At 46.0% G+C, this 25,491-nt stretch overlaps 1 protein-coding gene across 2 annotated transcripts in view; it reads left to right on the top strand.

The window, feature by feature from the left end:
• Positions 1-25,491, top strand: part of LOC116946382 (arf-GAP with GTPase, ANK repeat and PH domain-containing protein 1-like) — a 140,914-nt gene continuing 115,423 nt past the window's right edge. The window contains exon 1 of one of the 2 annotated variants that reach the window (XM_032961357.2): positions 1-694. In XM_032961357.2, the coding sequence (XP_032817248.2) occupies positions 529-694 (166 nt within the window). In that variant the 5' untranslated portion in view covers positions 1-528. The remainder of the gene's footprint in view (positions 695-25,491) is intronic. The other variant, XM_032961358.2, reaches the window with a different exon arrangement.

Genomic DNA, 25,491 nt, shown 5'->3' with positions numbered 1-25,491 from the left:
GAGGCCAGGAGGAGGAGGAGAGAGGCGAGGAGGAGGAGGACGTGTCCCGCCCCATTGCACATCCCAGCATCACACAACATCACCACCCACACAGCCTCGCAAAGACATACCCGGGGCTCGGCACGCCGGGGGCTGTCCGCGTGTTCCCGCTGCCGGGGGGACTGCTGCTGTCTGTGTCTGGTTGAGGCTGCTGCTGCTACTGCTGATGCTTGCGGTGGATGTTGTACCATTGCCGGTACCGATCGGTGTGGGTACTGTGTAGGAGAGCGGCGGCGTCGGCGGGCGGGCGGGTGGGGGTGGTGGTGAAGCTGATTATTTTAACGCGGGGCACGAATCGCATTGACATGCGGGGCTTATTTCGCTAGAGCCTGCCCACGAGCGGATAGACACCGGCTGCATTACGCACACCGCCTCGCATTTATACTGCGCGGCTGTTTTAGACGGCCTGACGGCGACGAGCAACGGGGCAGAACGGACCGGACGGACACCACCCCCCTTCGTAGGGACGACACCGCGACAAGGGGAGCGATGAATTTCCAGCAGCAGCAGCTGTCCATTTCGGGTGCCATTCGCTCCGAGATCCAGCGCTTCGAGAGCGTCCACCCCAACATCTACGCCATCTACGACCTCCTGGAGCGGGTGGAGGAGCCTGCCGTGCAGAACCAGCTAAGGGAACACGTCATCTGCATCGAGGGTGAGTACGCGCCCTGCCCCAAACCCCAAACCCCTTCTCCATCTCTGGATCAGTGAGAACAGATCCCGCAGCCTAGGACACGAGTCTGACGCCCCCCCCCCAGTCATTGCTGATTTTCCTGCCCGCCACCTTCCACCCACGTAATCCCAGGAATCGCGACGCAATCCTGCGTGATCTTCGTGTGTCAATCCTGCCTTTAGTATGGAGGAACCCATCCGGATGTCCTCTCGCTTGTGATCACAATGTCCTTAGCGAGCTCGCATCGGGGTCAAGGGGGACCTCTGAATCTGGTCTGGGTTGCGCGGATCACTCGAATCTTGCAGCAAAAATCCCCACGATGGCTGTCCCCCCGGCCCTCGTTCCACCGTGCGAGCGACCCCATGTGTGTGACCTCCCCCTCCCCTAGAGATCAGGGACATCGCGTTCAAGGACAACGCGGATTTGTGGCGACGATCCTGTGGGTGGCAGATGGCAGTGCGGCAAAACCCATCGTTGCACTGAACTTTGACTCTCTCGCGTCTGCGCTGTCTGCCGTCACCGACCCGCGCTGACTCGAGTGGTGAAGTATGGTCAAATAACCCACACAGCCTGGGCTGACGAAAGCGGTGTGTGTACATGTGCAATAATGACTCCGGGTACCAGCCAACCATGAACCTTGCAATCCTGACGTTTCCAGAGGTACAATTCCCTTGTTTGGATTCCAGTCCAGGGTTCCAGGAACATTGCAGATAATTCCCACCGCTGGTAACCCGATCCCAGAGACATCACGGCAGTTCACGATTCGACTCTGCGTCTCCGACCCTGGTCTAATTGCACAGACCTCATTCCAAGTCTTATACACACACCCTTTTAAATGTCTTATCCGGTCCAGAGTTACAGCGTCCCCTCCCCCACAGATCCTGACATAATCCAGGCTGGGTCTCGGGGTTCCAGGAACCTCGTCCACAGTCTAATGCAGTGGTTCGTGACCTGAGGTGCACGCACCTCCCTTTCTGGGGGTGCGAGACATGGCCAGATTTTTTTTTTTGAAGATGCATAATCGAAACACAAATTAAGCACGGTGCACGTCAGTAATTTGTTTCATCAAACCTATGCATGTATTAACATTCTACAATGTTTGACGATTGAGTACCAAAGGGGTGCAAGGGTGGAGCAACGGGTAAGAACCGCTAGTCGAATGGATCTATTCAATCCCAGACCCGACCTTAGCGTTCCACGGTCTCAAGGACCCCAATACAATCCCAGGGACACATGGCAAGGGCCGGAATTGGGTGCGTGCCCCGTGCCTGTGTTCCAAGTGGGGCTGTTCGCTTTGTCGGCGTGGGAGACGCACGGAAGACGCTGCGGCGAGGGTTGCTGATGATGATGATACAGACGTTGCGCATTCGTATGCGCGGCGGAGTCGCCGCCGCAGTGAGGGCGCGCCGTGCATGCGTGCGCTCGCTGTGACATTTCACAAGGTTAACGCCACGAGCATATACACACACACACGTCCCGACCTGTGTAGTGGGTGCGTGCGAGTGTGCCTGTCCGTGTGAAAGTATCACAATGTGCGTGAGTTGTGTGTCTGTTCGTGTGTGCGCGCGCACGCGCGTTTCAATGCGTGTGTGTCTCTCGATACGTGTGTGTGTGTCTGTATGATGCTCGCTAAAAGCACTTGCTTCTACAGCCTGTTAAAGCTATATGGGGGATCTTTGTGTCTGTATGGGAATGGCATTGTGCGTAAATGTGTGTCTGTGTGAATGTGTTGTCAGCGTGTTACTGTGTCTGTAAATGCACGTGTTTGCCGCTGTGTGCCTGCGAATTTGTAATTGTCATTGTGTGTCTGTCATTGTCAGTCTGCGTAATTGTGTTTTCTGTGAGTGTCATTATGAGTGTGCAATTGTGTATCTGTACGAGTGTGTAACAGTATTGTCAGTGTGTACGGTGTATGTGTCTCGTCAGTGTGTGTCAATGTCAGTTTGTGTATCGTGTGTTTGTGTCTTTTGGGATAATCTGTATGTGTGGCTTTCATTGTCACTATTTGTATCTATGTGCACCAATGTGTGTTTCAACATGTGTATGTGTTTCAGTGTCATCTTGTCTGTTTATCAAGTGTGTTGCAATGTGTATTTCAGTGTGTATGACGGTGTCTCATTGTGCGTGTGTAAATGCGTGTGCATCAATATACTGTATGTGTCAACTAGTTCAACTAGTTTGTGTCAGTTAGGTTTGTGATAGTGTATAAATGTATCAGTTTATCAGTATGTGTCGTGTTGCGCGTGTGTGTGTGTGTGTTTACACGCCAATGTGGGTGACTTTGTGCGTGCGATTCCTGCAAACACAAAAAAATTATGACCTGGGTTTTATTCCAGCCCACGAGCTACCTGGCTGGGGCCTTCCTTAGGTTGACTGACTCTAAGCCAGTGGTTCTTAACCTGTACTGCAGCCTTGCATCCCTTTGCTTCTCAATCGTAAATGTGTTTTTTTTGTAATGTTAATAAACACAGAGGTTTGATAAAAACAAAGTAGTTGTACTCACATGCCCGTGTTAATTTGTGTTTCGTTGATTTACCTTCTAAAAAACATATGGCCATGTCTCGTACTAGATTTAAAGGTTTCGTGACTGCTAGGATCCATACTCTTTGGTTCTATTGGGTAAAGTCACGTAACTTTACCCAATAGAACCAAAGAGCATGTCTCGTACCCCAAGAGAGGGCATCTCGCACCCCAGAGGGGTGCGTGCACCCCAGGTGAAGCACCATTGGACTAAGCCAATAATGGGTAGTATGGTGTGGTCATGAACATCAGCACTGTAGAGTTAATGTATGCAAACCAGTGTCCAGAGAAAATCCACATATGTAGGATTAACTCTTCACTTATGCACACACTGGTCTAGAATAAACCTACTTGTACTGCTGCCTGGAGGCAGCTTGTTATCATTGCCTCCTGGAGGTACTCGTCATATTTCCATTGTACGAGCAAGGGCCTCTGAAGCATTTTGGAATATTGGTGGATGCTAATACTGTATGCCTATATTTGTTGTACTGTCGAGACAAAGATTACAGTGATCCTGATTCAAAGTCATCACACTAACGTGTGTCTGCTCCCATGCATTTGGATCAGGGCCACCACATTCTGACATCGTGGGCCCAGAGATGGCTGTCTGATCGATACCTGAGCAGTGGAATAGTGTGGTTGGCATGGGCCCTGGTGGAAGGATAGCAAAGGGCCCCCCTCCCACATCTCTCCACCCTTTGCAGGCCAGAACCTGGGCCCCTACAGCTTATGGACTCCAGTGCAGATGCACCACCTGCACCCTCCATAGCTACGCCACAGGACTTGATGTAAAGTGTGTGTATATTGAACTTATTTTGCACCGTACGTAGCCAACCGTGCGAATCGGAGGTGCGGTTGATAGTGTATTAATTCAACCCTGGGCTCATTATGACTCGCAAGGGGAAACCACACCTCTGCGAGTTTAGGAGGGCTGGGAATTAAGCTATGGTATAACTGGTGAAATGGACAAGCATATTGTAATTATATACTGTGCTGTGGAAGCATTACAATGAGTGATAGGGATTTTTTAAGCCCTCGTCATTTATATGCCATTCAGCATGCTGCCCAGGAGTGTGTGCGTGTGTGCGCTGGTATTGCCATGGGTATGTGTTTCTAAGCTGTCATCTGTACTCATTGCAGATGCACAATGCACTTGATATGTAGCCCGAATACGCAATCCGTTCGGAGTATTCTGCCACCTGGCGCATCACTCAGCTTCTGTCTTGCAGCCTAAGGATGCCACCACACTGAACATGCAGTATTGTGCACGGTTATGGACTATGTAATAGTCGGCAAGGACGCAGAACGAGAAATGAAAAAATATCTCTTGCCAGCAGACAAACGAGCAAGTACAAGATTGGCTTCCATTCTGCAAGCTTCTGCGTGGAGAAGATTCGTCTCCTCGACTCCCGCATCTCATACCGGCCCCATGGCTCTAGTCAATGCTCGTAGTTCCTGCTACTGGCCAAACTGTGGGCTCGGCTGCTCAACTGAGCTTGCAAGGAGACAACAACAGCAGTTGTCCAGTCTCAGCGCCCTTGGGATTTTGCTTGGCCATTTTACAAAGCAGTGCACAGCTGCAGCGCTTGAATCCGCACAGGTTTTATATGTGGTTGTCGAATTGGTCCCCTGGGAGTGCCAATGTCCCCTGTACTGCACTAGTCCGGCATGGCGCAGTGTGATGAAGGCAGTGCCTTGCACAGAGAGTGCCCCAGCTGTAAAACGAGCGGCACGCTTCCCAGCACCACAGCATTCTCCCACGACGCAGCTTAATCCGCACGGTGGGCAATTACATCATGGGTCTTGGTGTGGCATTGCCCTGCTTTATCCAGGCTTGATATTTTTCGGCACCGATAATCTGCTAAGATTTTGATCATTAATTGTGCTAAATTGACCCTGGCCAGCGCTAGGCAGGAGTCGCAAGGCATGGCTCCAGTCCTCAGCTCCCGTTCGAGAAGCAACCTTCGAGAAGAAATGGTCCCCAAATGCTAATTGCGTCGTTTCCAGTTAATTAAGCAGGAAACCACATGATCACTCAAGTGCAGCCGTCACATGTACGCTAATGGAACTTATTTTTTTGTGGGGGTTTGAATGTTGCTTAATGATGGCGCACATTTGTTGCTCCAAGCCTCCTGAAAGCCACTTTATGGGAATGGGTTTTACTTTACAAATTACCATATCCAAGGTTTCACTTTAAAATACCCCTAACCATATTCTTTTGAGGAATAAAATAAAACAGTATGTGATCACACAGCGAATACACGCTGTACCCACATCATCATAATCATAATCTGTCATGCGTGACTTAAGGAGTGGGTCCCGTGTGTCTGATAAAACATTAGAGCCAAGCTCCCTGCTTCTATGGAAAACTTTCCTCTTAAATGTCCATTCATTTACGATGAAGAAAAGAAAACTTACGTGACCTCGACGTATTGGTAATACGTCGAGGTCACATAAGGTCAGTAATGCTGCTCATTAAAAACCCTGGGGCTTTTTGTATGTATTTTTCATGGGGAAGACGTGTGTTGACACCGTACAGCATCTCCTTGTGGCTACATTTTGTCTTTTGTATACGATACTTGCACTTTGAAAACACATTGTGCTCTAGCCTATTGTGCGCAATGCAGTCTATCACTTGTGCCAGCACTGCATCTGGACTCATCATGCGCGACGTATACATGGGGCATTGCACGTGTGTAAACCAGCACTCTGGTGAGTCGCTCAGCTATTGTAAGACTCGCAGGGCTGAGGTTGCTTGTAGGGGACAGTACACCAAGTAGGTTGTCTAGATTTTGAAGTGGTTTTCGTTGGCCACATGGATTTTTTCTGCTTTCTTCAGTTCCCTATCACATACCGAAAGACTCAAGTCAGGTATTGGCCTCAAACGTAGCCCTAACACTCAATGAGGCATTTCTGAGAAAGTAAAAGCCATTGATATTACAAATTGACTTCCTGCAATGGTGGATAAAACCACTTTAGGCTGTGTGCTTGAGTGGCAACACACTGTTCAGTAACTGTACTACGTGTAGCACGCATTGGGCGAGCGTGAATTCGTTGTTTTTATTGGTTTCATCACTGTCATACATTAATTATGAACGAGTCAATGTATGCACATTGTTATGCATCGTCGCATGTAATGCTTGCAATTTCTTGGCCGGAACATTTCATTGCATGTACCTGGCATAAAGTAAGACTTGTTATTGCAACAATAGCACATTAATGTATTTTTTTCTGTCCAACCCTTTTTAAGCAGTGCTCTGCATTGGGATTTTGGACAATGCATGAAGGAGAGTTTTTCACGTAGGTGGAAACTGGAGTACTTGGAGATAACCCATGCACACAAGGGAATAGTACTCAAATGTTCACACAGATGGGTCACAAGCCTTCTTGTTGTACTGACTACCATCCTCTGGCAACCTCACGACCCAGCGGCTTTGGGAGTTTTATAAATATACGTGATCCACCAAACCTTGCCTCCCAATATGCTGGATTGCATGTGTGCTTCACCACCCCCATTAGGAGGTAGGGAGGAGTGCTCCACTCGTGCATGTGAATATTGGTCTGTGCAGTCACATGTGTCTGGGCTGCTCTGTTTAGTCATGTTTCTCGAGGTACTCATTTAAAGTTGACTGACGATGCAAACCAAACCCATCAGAAGGTCTGCTGGGATTGCTTGTGCGAAATTGCGGCATTTGTTGAAGTGCTCATGTTTTACATTTTAGGAAATGCTCAAAAATTGCCTTTATTTTTATTCGCGATATCTTGTTGGGAAAAAAAAACAACACTAAGGCATATTCGGAAGGTTGCCCCCATTACTGGAAGTGAAAATGCAAACCCCATTAACTACTGTAGAGTTAAAAAATTAGGAGTTTGATGTTAATAGACCCCGCTTAGTCGGAAAAGACACCCGTTCTGATTGTGGTTCGTGGTTTGTTGCTGTGACCACTACCTTGTAGTGCACCCTAAGGTGGTTGTCGTGTTCAGACCTCTACAATGGCACGGCCAGGATGGGGATGATTATACCGAAGCAAAAAAGCAGCCCGCGTGAATCCAAGTGTTCATTTTTTGGGTGGTGTGTTGTGGCTGAGGGGCCGGGTCTCCATCGAGACTTAAGATCGATGGCCAGAGGGGCGCAGTTAATGGCCCCCAACACTTGATGTTCTCCCCGACGATGCGAGAGAGGGTTGTGCATGGCAAGTCTAGGCAGGGAGCAGGCTCCTTGGGGGAGCACGTACATGCGTACTCCCAGTTTCAGATTGTTCAAACTGACGAGCGTGCACAGCACATACACCCATGCGTTGTACCCACGCGCACGGCGTCTTCTTTCGTGTGGCGGGTAGTTGATCGACATTGTTGGCATCTTCACGTCGAGGTCGGTGGGTGAGCCAGTGGGCGGCTTCAAGAGCAGCCTCACGGGCACCCGCTGATGCTGCTGTGCGAATGATAGAAGCCGGCAGTGGTGTTACTACGTGGTCCGTGCTTTTAAAAGGGTGACAGCAGTCCCGCTGTGGGCTATTCTTAATTGTCCAATAGTCTCAGAGGTAGCCGTAGCTGCTGTGTGATGTACTCACACACACACACACACGTTTATCAATGCACACTCACATTTCCACATGCCTATGTTAACCACAGAGACGGTTCGGAGCAAGCGCCGTTAACGCAAGGATCAATTATGAACCATCAGGGTACAACATTGGATTATGGAGGTAACAGCATGCCTGGCCCTTCCCTCTACCTCTTCAGTGCAGATGTTTCAGTGACTGCGCCGGGTGGCCATTCATGGCTGAGTTGATATGAGTGAGGCATATAAGAGATTGTGCATGGCCAGGAATTGCACACACATCGTTTGGGTTGTAGTGCTGGTGCACTAAGCGCAGCACTGTACTGCCACCACCCAAGACCCATATGCGTAGTCAACAAGAAAACATGAACAATTCCACATTTACCACGACCGTTGTGCACCGATGTTCCACTGCTCTAATCTTATGCATTGTATTCACAATTGGGTAACATTTTTGAGGAATTGTCATTGCACGCTATTCCTCACCTCATCCATTGTAAACGTGGCTTCTGGCAGACCTTAATTCTGGTTTGGCAAGTGCATTTAATTATTTTTTTCGTAATAGTCAAGCATGTGCAATCGAGAACATTGTATATATGTTTCCCAATGTTATTGACCAATTCAGTAAATCAATGGAGGCACACCCATAAATGCCTGGCCATGCAAATCTAACCATGGATGAGAGCGTACCTGCTGCTTGAGCAAATTAGTGGGGGGGCCAGCAAAATCAAAGAGTGGTACCCGCAAATGCTTCTCAGCTCCCACATCATTGGGCCCAATATACTTCACCAGTGCTGCCATCTGAAAAGCCTGGCTTTTAGTGGACACGTGTGATAAGCCAACGTTCTGTAGAGTGGCCCTTCTTCTCAGCAGATAATTCCTTCTCATTTGTAAAGTCCAGTCATTATTACACTTTGGCACATTCACGAATGTGCTCTGCTGGTAAAGATGGTCGTCGCCATTCTTCACGAGCTGGCAAAGACTGTTAGTTGATTAAAAAAAAGGGTTAATTAATTATGGTGGATGCTGCACAGTGCAATTTTGCATCAGTGCATCATAAAAACAAATATTCACAGTGGCTCTCCACACTCTTTGCGTTGGCTCTTGCCAGAGACATGTGGATCTTCACGTGTAACCAACTCTAGCTTGCTGACGATTTCTAAGAGCATTGTCCAGGCCTCTTGTGTTGCAAATTTGCCAAATGGAAAGATTGACCTTAAAGACCTATTGGCCCAAAGGTTGATAGTTTTTCCTTTCAGGAAATTAATTTCTTGTTTTATACTGCCGTACTCTCTGGTTCACAGCATCACCCTCGCGCTGTTTATTCTGGCGGGCATGGTTATTTATGGATAAAGGTGCTCAAATGTTCTTGGGGTGGGCTGGGCTCAGTGCCTGCAGGACGTGTTTGCTCGGGTTCTGTCGCTGCGCCTGACGTATTTTCTGTTGTCCACACACACGCCGAGATGGAGATCATGTCATGTGTCCCCAAGGCCTGCTGCTTCTTCACGCTGCTCAGTTGCAGTCTGGTGATGCCACACGCGAAGCATAAATCTGCGCACAATACGCAAGCGTGCTTGCCCGTCTGTCCATTTCTCCTTCTGTGCCTCCATCGCTCATCCCCTGGCTTCGTGTTTGAATGCAATGAGGTGATGTGAGCTTCACCATTGTTAACAGGCTGTCACTGGCAACTCTGAAATGCTGAAAATAGGACGGAGGTCCACAAGAATGGACATTTCATGATCAAAACGGTGTCGTGTATTCTAGATTTAAAGTAAATTATACTGGTAGGAACCTCCTGGTTACAACAGCCCATAGGGGATTTATGTGTCCGTCCGTCCATCGTGCATCCAAAAATGGGAGGGGTGGGGCTGGGTGGGGAGGGGCTGGTCACCCCGTGGTGCCCTTATAAAACTCAACGTTTAACATACTCACGCCGGCTTGTGCCCACCCTCACAGTCGGGCATATTTGTGGAATACACCACGTGCCGCCGTTGACCCTGGCCATTGACCGAGCAACCCAACGTTCCTACCAGCTCCCTCCGCAGGAATATGTTGTAGATGTATAGCTGCCCGACTTGTTTTCTGGTTGTTTGGCATTATGTCCGAAAGTTTACTCTTCTTGCTGAGAGCTATAATCGAGAACCTGAGATACCCCAGTCAGTTCCTGAAGAAGCTACAAGCACGTTGAGCGGCGAAATGTCAGACAGCACGTTGAACATTAACTGCGCTATAAAATCTCAGAGACTTACAAAACTCCACAAAGTCATGCTGTATGCAGCTGTGTTTTGAACCACCTCATTTTGATCCCATCCAGTGTTTTGTTTGCTGCATGGAAGGTGGTGGCTCTTGAGGCGAGGGAGTTGGGGGTAATGATGCAGCGTGCGTTGCTTTAGGGATGAACACCGAGTGAGGGGCGAGGCAGCTTAGTTAACTCTTGGGGAACTGATCCATGAACTCTCACAGGTGCACAGACTCGTGTGCGTATATATGGGGAGGTCACTTGTCTTAAAGCAATGTATTTTTATAATTATATGAACACTCACACTATTTGCAAATTGTGAGTACTTATTTACGAAACATTGCTTTCTTATCATGACTAAAAGCATAAGATTATGACCTGCATTTAAAATGAGCAGGTTCACAGGAGGGACCTTCACAATGTTTTCCTGCCACTGTCTGCCTCGATTAGTCTTGCACGCATTGTGCTGCGCGAGCTTTTATTGTACGACATTGCCCAGCGACATGCACTCTGTCACTTCGAATAAGTGGTAGAAATTAAAATATATTCTGCAGCAGTGTCCCGATTGTCATTGCCGGCAAATGACCGCATGTATGGTTCGGGAGTTCTTCACTTATACCAATCGCTGTTTTATGCTGTAGCCTTTATTGGCAACAGATACCATAGTGAGGTTGGGTTTTACCTTGAAATACCAGCTTAACAAGGGAATTGATTTTCGGTCCCCTGCGATATGAAATGCATTTCCGCACACTTAGATTATTGTCGCTTATTGAAGGAAGTGGTGGTGATTGACGCAATAATGATGACCACAATGACATTTATTCTCTCCGTCGTTCCGAGTACGATGCAAGATAGCGCACTGCGATGTGAACGCAAGCTAACTCGTGGAGCCCAGATGAAATGCTTTGTTGCACTTGGCTTCGCTCACGTCGCACCTCCTCCACGGGATTTCCCAACACTTTCTCAGAGTTGTTCAGGGCGCTCCTAGGATTGCCACCTGCTCCTATTGCTCGTCTGCATTCTGGCAGCATGGAGGAAACGGAGTTTAAAGTGCCATGCCAAAGGAGCGGCTGCTGTTAAAAGTTAAAGTGTGCCTCCGTGCTCAAACATTTGGTGAATCTTATCTCATACTGGAATAGGAATTATTCCTTATTACTATGCCAGGGATCGTCCTTTCTTATTTTATTGAAAAATAATGGGTTGAGTTGATTCATCACTGGAATTTAAACCCCACGACCTGCTCGTTGTGAGTCCTGTGCTTTAATCACAGCACCACTCTGCTAGATCTCGCATTTACACCAGGTGTCATTTCAGCAACTTAATGAGGGTATCAGTTTAAACAACGTGTGATTGGTACAGTAATGCCATTAGACAGTCAAGTAGAGTGTTCTATTCAATGTAATGTCATGTTACGTGATGTTATATTTTATATTCTCGTTGCCGCGCTATTCATAATGGAGCATTCTCTTTTTTTTAAGCTGCTATGAAGGGCAAGTAGTTTGTTATCCTAAATTAACATTCATCGTCAATTATGATCCTTTTCAATGTATTTGTTGCATTTTTTCTTAAAGAGAAAAACAAGCATTAACAATAATCTCCGAGCGGCAATCGTGGTGTAACAACCTCCCCACGCTTGCCTATCCACGCTCGCCGAAGCGTGGGAGGATCCGTGACCTGTCTCAGAGTTTTTCATTGGGACGCCTGTGGGGGGGAAGGGGTGGGGCTACCATGGCCGACGCGGCACGGTCATTGTAGCTGGAGGTGGGCAGTGCGGTTTCAACCCACGGCAGCATTTGGCGCACTTGAAACCGGCGAGGGAGCCGGACGGTTTGCCGGGAAGGGAAGGTCTCCCCTTCCGCCCCATCTGTGCACTCCCAGCTCTGGGTCAAACAAAAAAAATCACCTCTTCAGCCATCTGTTCCAAAACACTGGCTTTATTATTATTATTACTACTTCTACTGCTACTACAACTGCCACCAGCATTTTTCACTTTGTATCTCTTGTCTACCACTTTGTGTCCAGAGATGATTATAGACCAATAGATATTTTGCTTTTCTGTCTACTGTCATCGATGGGTGTAGAACATTCAACTCGTATTTTGTGAGCCAAAATCAAGAGGCAGCACAAGTTTATTTTGCATATACTGGATGGGGCTTAAACCCAGAGCATGGGAGATGTTGGCTAAGAAAACCCACACATGGGCATTAGTCCACTAAACCACTTATATGTGCATGTCCCAGTTTCTACTGCAGCCAGAGATTGCTGTGCATGATTTCCATGTTACAAACCTTCAACATTAACCCACAGAATAAATTACAATGCTCTCAAAATACTGTATAAGTGCAGTTGCAACATAAATAATTAGCGAGGGCTGCCTTATTTATGGTTCTTTTGGTAAAGTCACGTCGAAGGGAAACAATAAAATAATAAAAATATAAAATAGAATTCTCACGACGTTTCGACTGCAACACAAGCAATCATCATCAGGTGTGAAAACCACGGCAATACATTTTGAAACGTCGTGAGAATTTAATTGTTTTATATTCTTATTATTTTATTGTTTCTCTTCTACGTGACTTTACCGAAAGAACCAAGAATATGAATCCCTGCAGTCACGAAAGCTTTAAATCAGAGGGCTGCCTTGTTAAAATGTCTTCCTCGTCATATTGCGTTACGGTGCGTCTGAACAGTTTTTTGTCTATGAAAACTCCTCTGATTTGGGTTTTGGCAAGTGCCGCTAAATTATTGAGCTGGAATCGGTTGTCGGGCATTGTAAGCCTTTTCAACTCGTCTTCTCTGTTTTATCAAGGCACGCTTGAGTAGCTGCCACTGTGCATTGTGCCGCCACATTTTTTTGTGCCCCACGTGGACGCGGTGCCTGGGATGCAGCACTCCCTGTTGTGAGAGAGCACATTTGGGCTCTGCCTGGCAACAAAACCGAGACGAGGGCGCCATCGGTGAAGCGAGTGCTGAACACTGATGCAAGGCTCGAGAGGCAGCGTGTCGATGATCCCGCACTCCGGCGTCAATTCGGGCGACGTGTCCCACACGTGCACCGTCCTAGTGTGCCATTCTAAGGCCCTGTCCGCCACGTGTCAACTTGCTGTACCCGGCACTTCGTACCAACCACAGTGACTGGCAAGCTGCGCGAGATTGAGATATGTAATGTTGAGTGCAGAACGTCACGTGCACTGATTGTATGATAAGCCAGCGTGAGGCAGTGCTCGTTGTTGTTCATCATCATCATCATCAGCCATGGTCAATCCACTGCTGGATGAAAGCCTTCCCAAGCTGGTGCAATCTCTCACGATTATTTCTATTGTAAATGGGAAAAGAAATCCAGCAGCACCACAGCAGTCTCTTTATAAGACAGTTACGGTTGACTTCCTGCAAATTGGTATCAATTTTATCGACCCTGCAGGGATGATGAGAAGCGGTAGATCCCCAAATGGGATTTGAAACTTAGGACATTTCAGTGATCGGTCCAGAGCCCTCCCACCGGCCAGATTATTAACATCTGTCATCTAAAATCACACGCGATTTTGTGGTGTGTATGTGTTCTCAATGGCTGAATAATTTTATAATCGATATGAATGGCCTTTGAAACATTATCATCGGTAGCAAACGAAGGACCTTCGTATGACACTTGTAGCTGTCGTGAGACACAACGCCTTATGCGGGATTTTTGCACCACCTGGGAGATCCGATAGGGAGAACTGATCATGTATTGTGCACACAAGAATGTTTCACACACACACACACGAACCACTGCGGTGGTGGATTGGGTGCGTAGATGTTGATCAGTGACACTTGTTCGTGGAATCTCTTGTGTCCAATCTCCATCATATTCCTGGCCAGATAGAATCCCTGGTCGTGAAGATGTGATCTGTTACACACTGAGGCTTTAATGTCAACTCATCACTGAAAAATAGCACGGTAATGCACTGCACTGTGCTGGCTGGGTGACAATCATGGTTATTGAAGCTAGACTCACAAATGCAAGATTGTGTGTGGTAATCTGAAGTTGTGAGTGCTCATCCAGGTCACTGGTTAGCTCAGCCAATTATCCATACTGGGTCATTAAAATTCGTGCCAATTTGTGTGATACATCGACAGTGGTTGTCTTCTAGATGAACTGGCCCCTGCCATAGGAATGTGGAATCAGTATAGTAAGCCCAGGTTTGCCGTTCCCGATGAGCTTTGCCTCACAGAACTTGAGTGTTTATTTGTTTTTGTTTTGAGTTTGTCACATTGAAGCCCGTGCCGCCTTGTGAAGGCTTTACAGCTAAGGTGATCCTGCTGACATCTGTATTCACAGCTATATTTCACTGGTAAATATTAGTGTTTCAATAGCAGCAGCCCCCACTACCCACACAATGCACGCTCACAGATGCAGATACATATCTAATGAAAAAGTGCGAGAATGTATAAGAAAAATGTCTAATGTAGACTGAACACTGTATGTGAAACCCAGCCTCAAATACTGGCATTGTAATTGCCATATTTAGATTTCTTCAAGGCTGCCACATTTTTACGTTGGCAGGAATTTGGGCCGGAACTGTAGGGTAATCAGTGCTGTCTGAGAAAGAAAAACAATGCAGCAATCATATGGACTGTCGGCATTCGTTCAGCCATGCTTGTGCATTTTTAAAAACCCAATTAGGTAAATCCTTATTTTAAAAGTTCAGGAGGAATTCAGGATTTTATATAATTTGTCCATGGCCACGACAATAGATGTATATCTTCTACTCTAAGCTAGGACTTTGTAAAATGCATAGCACGGTATGTTCAATCTGTAGAAATCTAGAAAACCTATGAGATTGATAAAACTGACAATGTTATGATGCGTTTCATGGCTGGTGTGTATATGTGTGCATTTATTAACATGTATGTATGTCCTGTATGTTGAACTTATTTTGCACCGTACGTAGCCAACCGTGCTAATCGGAGGTGGGATGACTGTTAATGGATACAGGAATTAAAGAAAAATATGACAATTGAATAATATAACGAGTGAACAAATTTTTTTAACGATATTTAAAATGATCAAGCATAGATCTCGCTGATCATTTGAAATCTCGGTAAAAAAAGCACGAGAGATTTTTACATCGCAGCGGTGCATTTATTATTTGTTTTCGTGCACATTAATTAAAGCGTCTCTAATTTTTTTGTTATCGTCTAACAGGGACGCGGTGGAGCGTGGCCGTGTCTTATCTATAGGCTGCCTCTCAGCTGCTGATTGCGGCTGAATTTGGGAATTTAGGGGCAATATTGTGGCACATTTGGTGTGCGTGCAGATTCCTGGAGTGCCAACCCCTAGCCAACGGCATGTTGTTATACGGGGATGTATTTTCAGCATCAGGAATGTGAGCAATTACCTCCTGGGTATTGAACGCAGTTAATTGGAGTCAGAAAGAGGAGAAATTACAACGCGAACATGTGTTCAACTTTAAAGAGCCGTGCCGATGCGCGAGGGCACAAATTCATCACTGCGTGCAGGTATACTGCATATCTTCGTGTGCATTGCCACTCATCAGTTTACAAATGCCTCTTTATGCTCTCGAAAAGTATCTCCCTGCTCAAATGAGAATTATGTGGGTCTTCCTCATAGGCACTCCTGACCCAGTGGTGGATTTTTTCTCAAGTGGGGCTCGTATCCACTGTTGAGCTCTTATTTTTCTACCCCAAAGAGATTATGGGCCGAGTTGACCCCTACCATGACTCTTACTTACTATGGCACAGTGTCATCCGGTAAGTATTGATCATCTGTGATGTGAAGTTTTATGGTTCCTTTGTTGACCATACATTTTGTGAGGATGATTTTGTATGCTGTTAGATGAGTATTTTCTGCACAAAAAAAAGCATTATTAAACAATCTTTTTTTGTTATGACTGGAAAATGAATTGCACCCACTCTTGAAACAGACAGCCAATGTTCATCCTGATCAAAGAGTCCGCAGGTAATGCAAGAAATAACTGTTGAATGGTCAGCTTTATTTTACACGTATAAATGTAACTTCATGGTTACGAGGGAAAATAGGCCAATTATTGGGAATTCCGTTTTCCAGATATGTGTTACAGTTCGTCGAGTCCCCGCACTGTCAGATTGTGTGAGCATGTTTATCTTGCGGAGCCGTCCACATGGGGATAATGGCCACCGGCCCTGTACCGACGCCATAGCCTCCGGGGGCACACGTGCCAATTAGACGCCGCGCGACCTGCGCGCGGAACACGTGCTCCACCATCCCTCTCCAATTAAAGCCACGTTCGCCCCCCCTCAGCTCAACCACCACCCTCGATGGCTTGTCTGGTGTCCTCTCCACCAGAACGATGCCTTGGCGAGGGACTGGCCGCTTCAGTGGCTCAACAACGCGGAAAATGCTAATTGTGCACAGGGCGGCGAGTCGTGGTGTTGATGCATGGAGATGGGCGCTGGGTCGGTTGGTAAGCAAATCCCCACGCTGCTCCCTACCCTGTGCGCTCCCCGATTTGCACAAGCATCCCCTCTGTAGCCCGACGGTGAAGAGGCAAGTGGGGTTTGTGAGTGTCTATAAAGGAAAAGAGCTCTTGTGCAGGTGCAATGTGGATTGTTACTTTGCAAGACCGTGCGGTGGCTTGTGGAGGCATTTGTCCAGCAGTGGATTGATTCAGGCTGTAGTTGATAATGACTGAAAAGGAGACTTGGGACTCTGAGGCTTTCTTATATAAATGACATTATTATTATTAAGGCCAGCGTAGCACATGAGTAGGTGTAGTGTTGAGTACCGTTTTCTTTCCACTACTGATGTCCATACAGTACTAAAAAAAAGGGTAGTACTAATTTAGGGCTGAACTGACCTTAGGAAGGCCCAGATAAGGTTTAGATAGCACTGTACAATGATCATGTTCACGGCCACAAATCGAACCTGGCACAACAATAGTCCCAAGGACGAGCATGGCTACATCACAATCTCGGTCTTGGGGGGGGGGGGGGGCGGGGGATGCAGCTGTGCTTTTAAACCTTGCGTGGTGGCGGTGCTGCTGTATTTACATACAAATTACTCTGTTGGATGGCTGCGGTGCTTGGCTCATGTGAGATCATCATTAAACCTTGGTCGTCTGCATTATTTTACGCCCCACAGTGGTATGGAAATCCTGTGTCGACCGTCCCCGCGACATACAGTTGGTAGGCCTCGCTGCCTTTGCTGATGGTTTTAAGTTTGGAAGCCAGATCGGCGTCTCACTTTAGAAAATTGCCGACGCGAAAATATATATTTATGGGTGCATGATGTATATGTGGCAGGAGCTATCATTTGTGGAATTTTTTTTTATGTATACATTAAGCAGACAATTGAGTTGTCAATTTATGGTAAACATGAACAAAGTTGCGTGGTTTCTTCAATTATTTTGAGCAAAGCTCGAACTGTGCTGCTGAATGTGGATACAGCACTGTGGTAAATAAAACGGGCTGCGTAAGTGAATATGCCAGGCGTCTGCTTAAAATATACCTCGCGTAAATTTTATCGACAAAGCATAGCTGATAACATTTTCTTTTTTTTAAAAGGTGGATTTTTTTTTTACTCTGTTTGACTTTCCTGTTCACGAGCAATTCTGAAAAGTTTGTTGTGAACCGACAAACAGGAAAACAGAAAAAGAGCTTTTAATGTTACCCCAGCGTTGAGTGCTTCATCTCTCATCATTCAGTCATTTAGCAGATAGGGTCTACCTTTCCCTTCTCAGCAGTTTCCTTTATTAAAACTTAAGCCTATATTAAAATGTAATGCCAGTAGAGTCAACCTACGGTGTGAGTTGAGTGGCCACGGGAGGTAATGACAGGGTAGTCCGCCTGCAGCACGAATGGACTGGTGGTTACGGGAATGATCGAGAATAGGAGCGTGGCCAGGTGATGGAAGAGGACGGTGGGGTCTGTTGGTAAAGCGAGCGGTCTAGAACCAGCGAGATTGTTCGAGAATGGGGGCGTGGCCTCGGACCATTTTTAAGGGAGATGCACAGGAGACTCGGGGCTGTTGCAGTGGGGGTCTCCGCCTGTCCGAGTGTGAGCAACGTGGCTCCTTAATAAAGAAAACCATCTCAAGATAAGTGCGTCGAAGTCATTACAGTTATAAAGCAAAGCAGACTGGTATGCGATGATATCACGGGCCGATGGATACACGATATTTATTTACCACTCGCAATAACGGCTTGTGCAGCGCCATGTGGGGTTTCTTGCATCGAATGTTTTGGATCACTGCGCCTGTATACATTAATTAGTGGAGACAAGAAAAGCTTTTTGTTGGCGGTACTACGGCGTGGATGTTCACTTGTTGGAGTTGGGAGGGAGTGGGGGGGTTTGCCAGGATGTGCCGCCTTCCCGTGCACTCCCAAACGATCCAGCCGCTGTGAGCTTTGGATCGGTGCCCAGGCTGGGCTGATGGTCACACCAAAGGTGCAGGAGGTGGCTGGCTTGTGGGACCTCTTATTCAATACAAAGTGAAAAATTTATTTCATCATCATTATCAGCCACAATCTATCAAATGCTGGATGAATGCCCTTCCCCAAGCAGTCGCCATCTCTCACAATCATGCTATGCAACAATCCATCTAGCTCCCGCATGCGAGCTAGTACATCCCTCCTTCTACTTGGTGGACGTTCTCTTTGGCATATCTTGGCTCAATTCAAGTCCTTGAATTAATCAAATTAACATTCCCCGAAGCAAACCACTTAATGAAACTAACAAATATCGATCGCTAACAATTGTGATAATGAAAATAACTGTGCTGTTTTGCAGTGGCCTTCAATGTGCTGTGGTGGTACCCCGGAAAACATTTGGCTTTTCGATTGATCAGGGGAAGTGCCCGTAGAATATGGGGGCACGTTATAGTCATGAGTCCTCCAAAGCTTCCCTGACCTGCCTATGCTGCTTTAGTTACTCTTCAGGAACCTTACTACTTCCCAAAGACCCCCAAACCTTCCACGGACATAGTCCGTATGCTTTCCACATAAACGTCCGCATTTCAATGCACTTTTCTGAACATGGAATCAAGTCGTGTAGTACCTGTGAATGGACTGTGAAAATTCATGCCACGAGGGTATAATCCAGTACTTTTGAGCCAGGGTTGGTGTGTCACGCAGACAGTGCCAGGTGCGTATATGAGACAACACCAACCTGCAGGACCACGAGGTGGCCTATGTAAGGTAGCACAGGAAGTAGGTTGGTGACCTATACCCACGGGTTTTTGGGGCATTGTCTCATCATATGTGTGGGTTTTTTGCATTTACTCTGGTTTTCTCCCAGAAGCTAAAATGTTTAAAAAAGACATTTGCTCACTCTGAACCTGATGTCATCTTCACGGCATTGTGGTTACTCAATTCCTCTTCCCGATCGCCGCTCCTTTTATCCGCTAATGCAGTGCAGTGGAAGCATGCGATTATGTTTTGCTCGGTGCTGGATTAAGCTTGTGTGGGACCTGTAGCATATGTTATAAAGGGACCCTAAATACATAAATAAAACGTAAATATTAAAACACAAATGTTTAACTTGCATAGTAAAGTAATTGTATTTTTTCATTTGTGATACAGCCAGATAATACGACAAATCGCTAACCTTAAACACCCATATTCTTGGTTCTTTCGGTAAAGTCACGTAGAAGGGAAACAATAACATTTTTATTATTTTATTGTTTCCCTTCTACGTGACTTTACCAAAAGAACCAAGAATATGAATCCCTGCAGTCACGAAAGCTTTAAATCAAAACTTAAACACCCAATTGTTCATAAAAGTTAAAGGCAGTATAGTACTATAGTAATAGAACAAGTGGGGAATCCTTGAAACCGGAATCGACAGCTTGAGAGCATTTAACGCGAGGCCCTTGAAAGTGCGGAACCCGTAGCTACATATGTAGCTACTTCTGCTACTAGGATAATCCGGCACTGGTTTTTCTTCGGCGAGCTTTTAATACAAATACTGTACTCTTGCGTGGTACACGTGTGGGGCTGCTTTACAAAACCGTGACAGAAATAACGCGTCATCATCTGCCTGAATGAACGCACACACGTCGGTGACTTAAACGGACCGACTGTCGGAGTGAACGCCGCTTTGCGTTCGCAATAAGTGGACACCAGGGACGTGCGGTCAGGGGAGGTAGAGCCTCACTCGTCATGCTCCAATGAAAATATCTGTTGCGAAAAGTAAAAAAAAAAAGTTAAATAAAAATTTAGATTTTTCCACTGATCTGTGTTATGTCATTTCTGTACGATTCCAATAATTTTTATAGTCAAAATCGCCAAATTTGCGGAGCTCCGCTGCAAATGCAAGGAGAGACGAGAGGTGAGGCAGCGGCGAGCTCAGCCTCACCTCTGATTGCGCAACCCCTCAGAAACGGGAGGGAGCGCGGGCAATAAGCGCGTGCCTCTTGCTATCTCTCTGTCACCAATGTAATGATTACATGATTATTTTGGTGACATATTTTGACTATAACAATGATTGGAATCATACAGAAATGACATTTATAACAGAGATCATTGGAAAAATCTTAATTTTTACTTTTTTTTTACTTTTCGTAAAAGCTATTTTCATTGGAGTATGACAGGTGAGGCTCTGCTTCCCCTGTCCCTCCCCTGACCGCACGTCCCTGGTGGACACATGCGCCTCGTGCATGTGTTTTGTATCTTAACTCCTTGGTCAGGAACACGACTTCAGAAGCGACACCTACTGAATCATCGGAGTAATTGTATTGAAAAAGGCACGTCTTGGAGTGATTTGAAGAGCTGTTCAAGCCACGTTACGATATCCGGCCTCTAGTGTGAGCTTACAATCCTTTGGTGCTTCATTGGGGGTTTCATGATGTTTTTAAATATATAAATAGAGCTTGAGTGTCTTATAAAAACACAGCACAAAAGCCATTACACTCCCGCGGCGGCTTGTGCTTGAGTGGTCGATGCAAATCTGCATCAGTTAGTTTTTTTCTTTAGCACATAAAAAATGACACCGTTACATAAAATGTAACTCGCATATGTGCCATCGTGATTAACGTTATAAAATGAGTATTAGTTCCATGCTTAAAAATGCAAATCCTCTTCCGTTTGAAAACAAAAAAACCTCGTAATCTGGCTCATCGCTGAAGGAGGCAGATGTGAGCGGCATGGCACGCGGGAATATTCTGGGACACGACTGGACCTGTGCGGACACATCATCTCTCGTGCTATAGGGCGGCAAATTTAGTGCTCTTCTGAGCTGCAGGGAGAGAGCTGCAAGGACCCAACTCCGACCACATCACTCTGTTCCTGGATCCCAGTCTTATCCGCCGTGAAGTTGCCAGCCGGCTCTCAAAGCCCGATATTATGATAAGCTTTCCTTGCCATAATATCCCATTTACTTCATCCTGCTATGCGTCGCTTTCCTCCAGAGGCTATGCATGCAAAAAGAGTTTGTCGCACAATGTGTGGGACAATTATGGCGTGGGACTCTGTGGGACCCAGCAGAACTTGGCAAATGCAAAAGCGAATTCTTTGCAAAAGTATGCATTGGTTACAATAGCAATTTATCTTACTTCAAAGAACCCGTGTGAATTGGACAAATACTACCCCCTAAATCGGGTTAATTATTGAAGCGATTAATTTTAAAATAATTAATACAAAGCCATCTTTTTTAATTTGCACGGTGAAAAGAGTGCACGCGTCCCCTCCATAATCGATTTGGATTCGTGGTACGGGCGCAAAAAGCGTGTGCCGAGCCACGCGCTGCAAGATTAGACTAATACCTCCCACGCTCCTCCACTGCAGAGCGCACCATTTAACTGATTGTGGAAGGCAAATCCCGCAGAGTGACTTATCTCCAGAGTTTGGGATTAAGAATAGCTCGCAGATGAATGTATGGCTTTGCTAAGGGGCAGCTAGTGGTCTGCTTTCGCGGTGAAAGAGAGCGGGCGACATGATTAATAGTGCCCCCCCCTCCCCACCCGCTACGATGGAGCCACGATCGATGAGAACCCTAATAAAGGTTGCACTGTGGTAGCTACAGCACACTCGGCTCCCGCTTGCTTTACTGCCGAGGAATTTACGAAGGCTACACTTTTGGCATTTTAGCATTTTAACGGATGGTGGCTGCAATGCACACACACACATACAACTGATTCCCTTCACACAACTGCCATATATATTGGGTCAAGTTTTTCCGCGCGACCATCAGTCTGACACTCCATGGATTGTGGTGAAAAACTCGGTGTGGATTTTCTCCCATGATGCACTGTAACGCAACTTTCAACATCATTGAATATATATTCTGTTATGGCATATTTTGGTACTGCATTTGGTTGAATGAGAGGCATATTGTAAAATTGTCGCTGAATCGAGTACTTGAATGTCTCGTCAAAGTCGCCGTCAGCCAGTGGTGGAAATTCTAAGTCCTATTGTAGGGGCCGGTATCTCGAGTAGTCAACTACTTTATACTTTGCCTAACGTGGTGCTCGTTCTGTTGACCTCTGAGGGATGATAAGTGTATATTATCCTCCAATAGAGGTTGAAATTCTAACCTAATTTTGCGTGGAGCTTCAACCCCCCGTGGCAAACAGCTGTATAAATATACGCATGCCGTAAAATAGGGGAATATCTATTTTAACTGCGGCTTTTTTTATTATTTGATTCAGTTTTTCTGCACAACCTTGAGTCACATGGTCACTTCCTGGATTGTAGTGAAAAACACATTGTACTGAAGGGGCACTTTTGGACGGAGGTGACCGTCCGTTCGTTATTCGTCAAGGTGTAGTGAGACGCTGGTTCGGCACATAACTCAGGGCGCCTCCACAAATAATTCTTCACCTTCGTGCTGTGTTTGCGTATCATGTCACTTGTCTTTCTGCTGACACAGAGCGTAAAAGTAATAATCGCCTAATTGATCAAAACTGAAACTGCTGAGTGTGGCCGTTTCAGAAGAGCAGCTTAAAGTACGCTGTGTGGTCAATAAGTGCATGAAATGGAGATGTCTGATACGAGTCGGGGGAGAGACACTGCTGGGGTTTTTTTTTTCCTGACTGTGGTGTCCAGTATTATTGGTGATGGTAAAGATAGCTCATTTAGAGACCACTCATTCATCTGATAGGGTGACAGGGCTGCAGGATGCTCGACTCAGTAATGGAAGGGCATGAGTTCCTGTATTGGTGAGAAAGGGACTCATCCCATATTGCACCAAGGTCGGTAAAATGAATGCTGTACCACCCTGTGGAGAGTCCAACATTGGCTGAGGACCATTACAGGAAAACAGGACCATTCAATGCTCATTTGAAGAAGGACACCTTTTAGCATTTTTGTATTTCAAATACAAATTTTAAACATCCATGCTTTACGCATTGATATTTACCAGCAGAGTACAGTGACAGGTTTGGGTAGTATGACTTTGGGCTTCTGATGCCCTTCAGCGTGATATTAAAGAACCACAACCGAGCTTTTTAAAAAGCATTTAAACGGGACTGCGGCATATACGGTACGTGGGGAATCCTGCTAAGACACATTTGGAAAAAAACAGTTAATAAGTTCCCTCAATACATTTAATATGACAAAAAACAATTATTGAAGCTTCTTCATTGCTCTTGTTACCCTGTGGTGATATCATTGACGGTTGTTGTGCTTTTGAGGCCTAATTATTTAACAAGGTAAGTCAAAAGTCAGAGTGAATTCCTACTCAGGTGTTATTTTTGTTCTGATTTATATTTTATGCATCGTTGTACTTTCATTTATTTATTTAGCTTTTTTAGTTTTGGAGACTCGGATCTCTTCCAAATAAATCGTCCTGGTCACTTGAGTTCTCACATGGTTAAAGAAAATAACCTTTATACCTTGAAAATAATTGTTTTTTAAAATTTCTATTAGTGACACTTGCCATTAAACTGCTTGATTAAAGTGCATTAACTCTACTGTGCATATGTAATGCACCGCAGGCTTTCCACATCATAGTACAGTAACCCTATTGCTTGAAAACCTTGCAGCCGTTAATATTCAGATGGACAAATTCTCTTCTCGCCAGGAACAGTTACAAATGCAGTTTCTCTTCACCGCGATGCATTATTTATGGCGACACATTACAGAATCAACATCCATTACTCGGCACCAGCTTTCATCCAAGGTCTCGGCTGGTTGCCGAGTTTTGCATTCACCAGAGGCTCTTTGTGAAACCACAGGAATAGCGGCCGTTCGGTTTTGTCTGCTGCTGCTGTTGCCAGAGCTGTTGACACAGGCACCACTCATATGAGAGATAACGTTGAAACTCCGTACTTGCGTCGAGAGGGTCGTTTACGAGCAGGGTCACCACCTCTGAAGTACAAAGAACTGGGACGTGTCATGGGAAGAAAGCATATCTCGCGATACGGGGTGAGAGGAGAAATTCAAGCAAAGGTACCGTCTCGAGAGGAGTATTATTACGCGATTGGCAAAAGCCAGGACTTTGAATATCCTCGGTAAGAATGACAGATTTCCCAGGACAGAAACCTCAAAAAGAGGATGCCGTGGAAAAACTCGGACAGGTGGCAACCCTCGTCATGGCGCCGAGGTGTGGTTAGGGCGAATCGCTCACAACGAGAAGGGAATTATATTCTTGGTTCTTTCAAATAAAATTGTATTGTTTTACTTTATTATTTCCCTTCTTCGTGACTTTACCGAAAGAACCAAGAATATGAATCCCTGCAGTCACGAAAGCTTTAAATCGAAAGAGAAGATAATTAGTTGACATTCCTATCAGGGATCGTCCATCTGAGTTTGATATCATATTTACCACCTTGTGGGAAAGTTAACAGTGCCAGACGAATGAGGAATCTTTACCACTGGGTCAGGACTGCCGATGGAGATGAGTATCGCTGTATACTCATTTGAGCGTGAAGATACTTTGGCCTTGAGATCACCAAAGGCTTCCTGCACTGTGTGGACTGTAAAGCCACAGCAAGTTAAACGAACTTGGTAATGCGATGTGTTCAAGGAAAAAAATGCATTTAGTTTGAGCAGTCGTTATCTGAGGATGTTCTTACGTTGAGGGTGAGGCTGAATATCACCGTGGAAATGGACAATCGAAGCTTACCTTCAACAAGCGATCGAGTGCCTGTGTACCCGGGCATAGCCCGAGTAATTATCTTACAATTAATTACAAAGGCAAGGTGGAATAATTGCATTATTAAGCATGACTAACGAAATGGGAAAAGCTGTTCGGCGCTTGATAGAGAAACAGTTTGCTTGCATGCCCACATAAAAGCCCGCATATGTCTTGAATAATTAATGGTGTGATATTAGCGCAAAAAGAGCCTATAACAATTGTCGAATTTTGAATGTACACAGCGGTAGTCCGTAGCAGAGCTGCAGTGACCTCTACAAGTAAGCCACTTCAGTAGAACTTTGTGATGGAGTACCCAGCCCTCACAAGAACATGACTTATGATTCCATAGTAGGTTCAATGCCCAAGCAGGAACGCAGTGGGTCTGATCAGCCAGAGGTCAGAGCAGAG

Source organism: Petromyzon marinus, chromosome 2 (genome assembly GCF_048934315.1).
Source record: "Petromyzon marinus isolate PM22_M1 ecotype Great Lakes invasive population chromosome 2, UKy_Petmar_22M1.pri1.0, whole genome shotgun sequence".
Lineage (NCBI taxonomy): Eukaryota > Metazoa > Chordata > Hyperoartia > Petromyzontiformes > Petromyzontidae > Petromyzon > Petromyzon marinus.
Note: the sequence above shows the minus strand (reverse complement) of the source record. Positions and strands in the feature narration are given on the sequence as shown.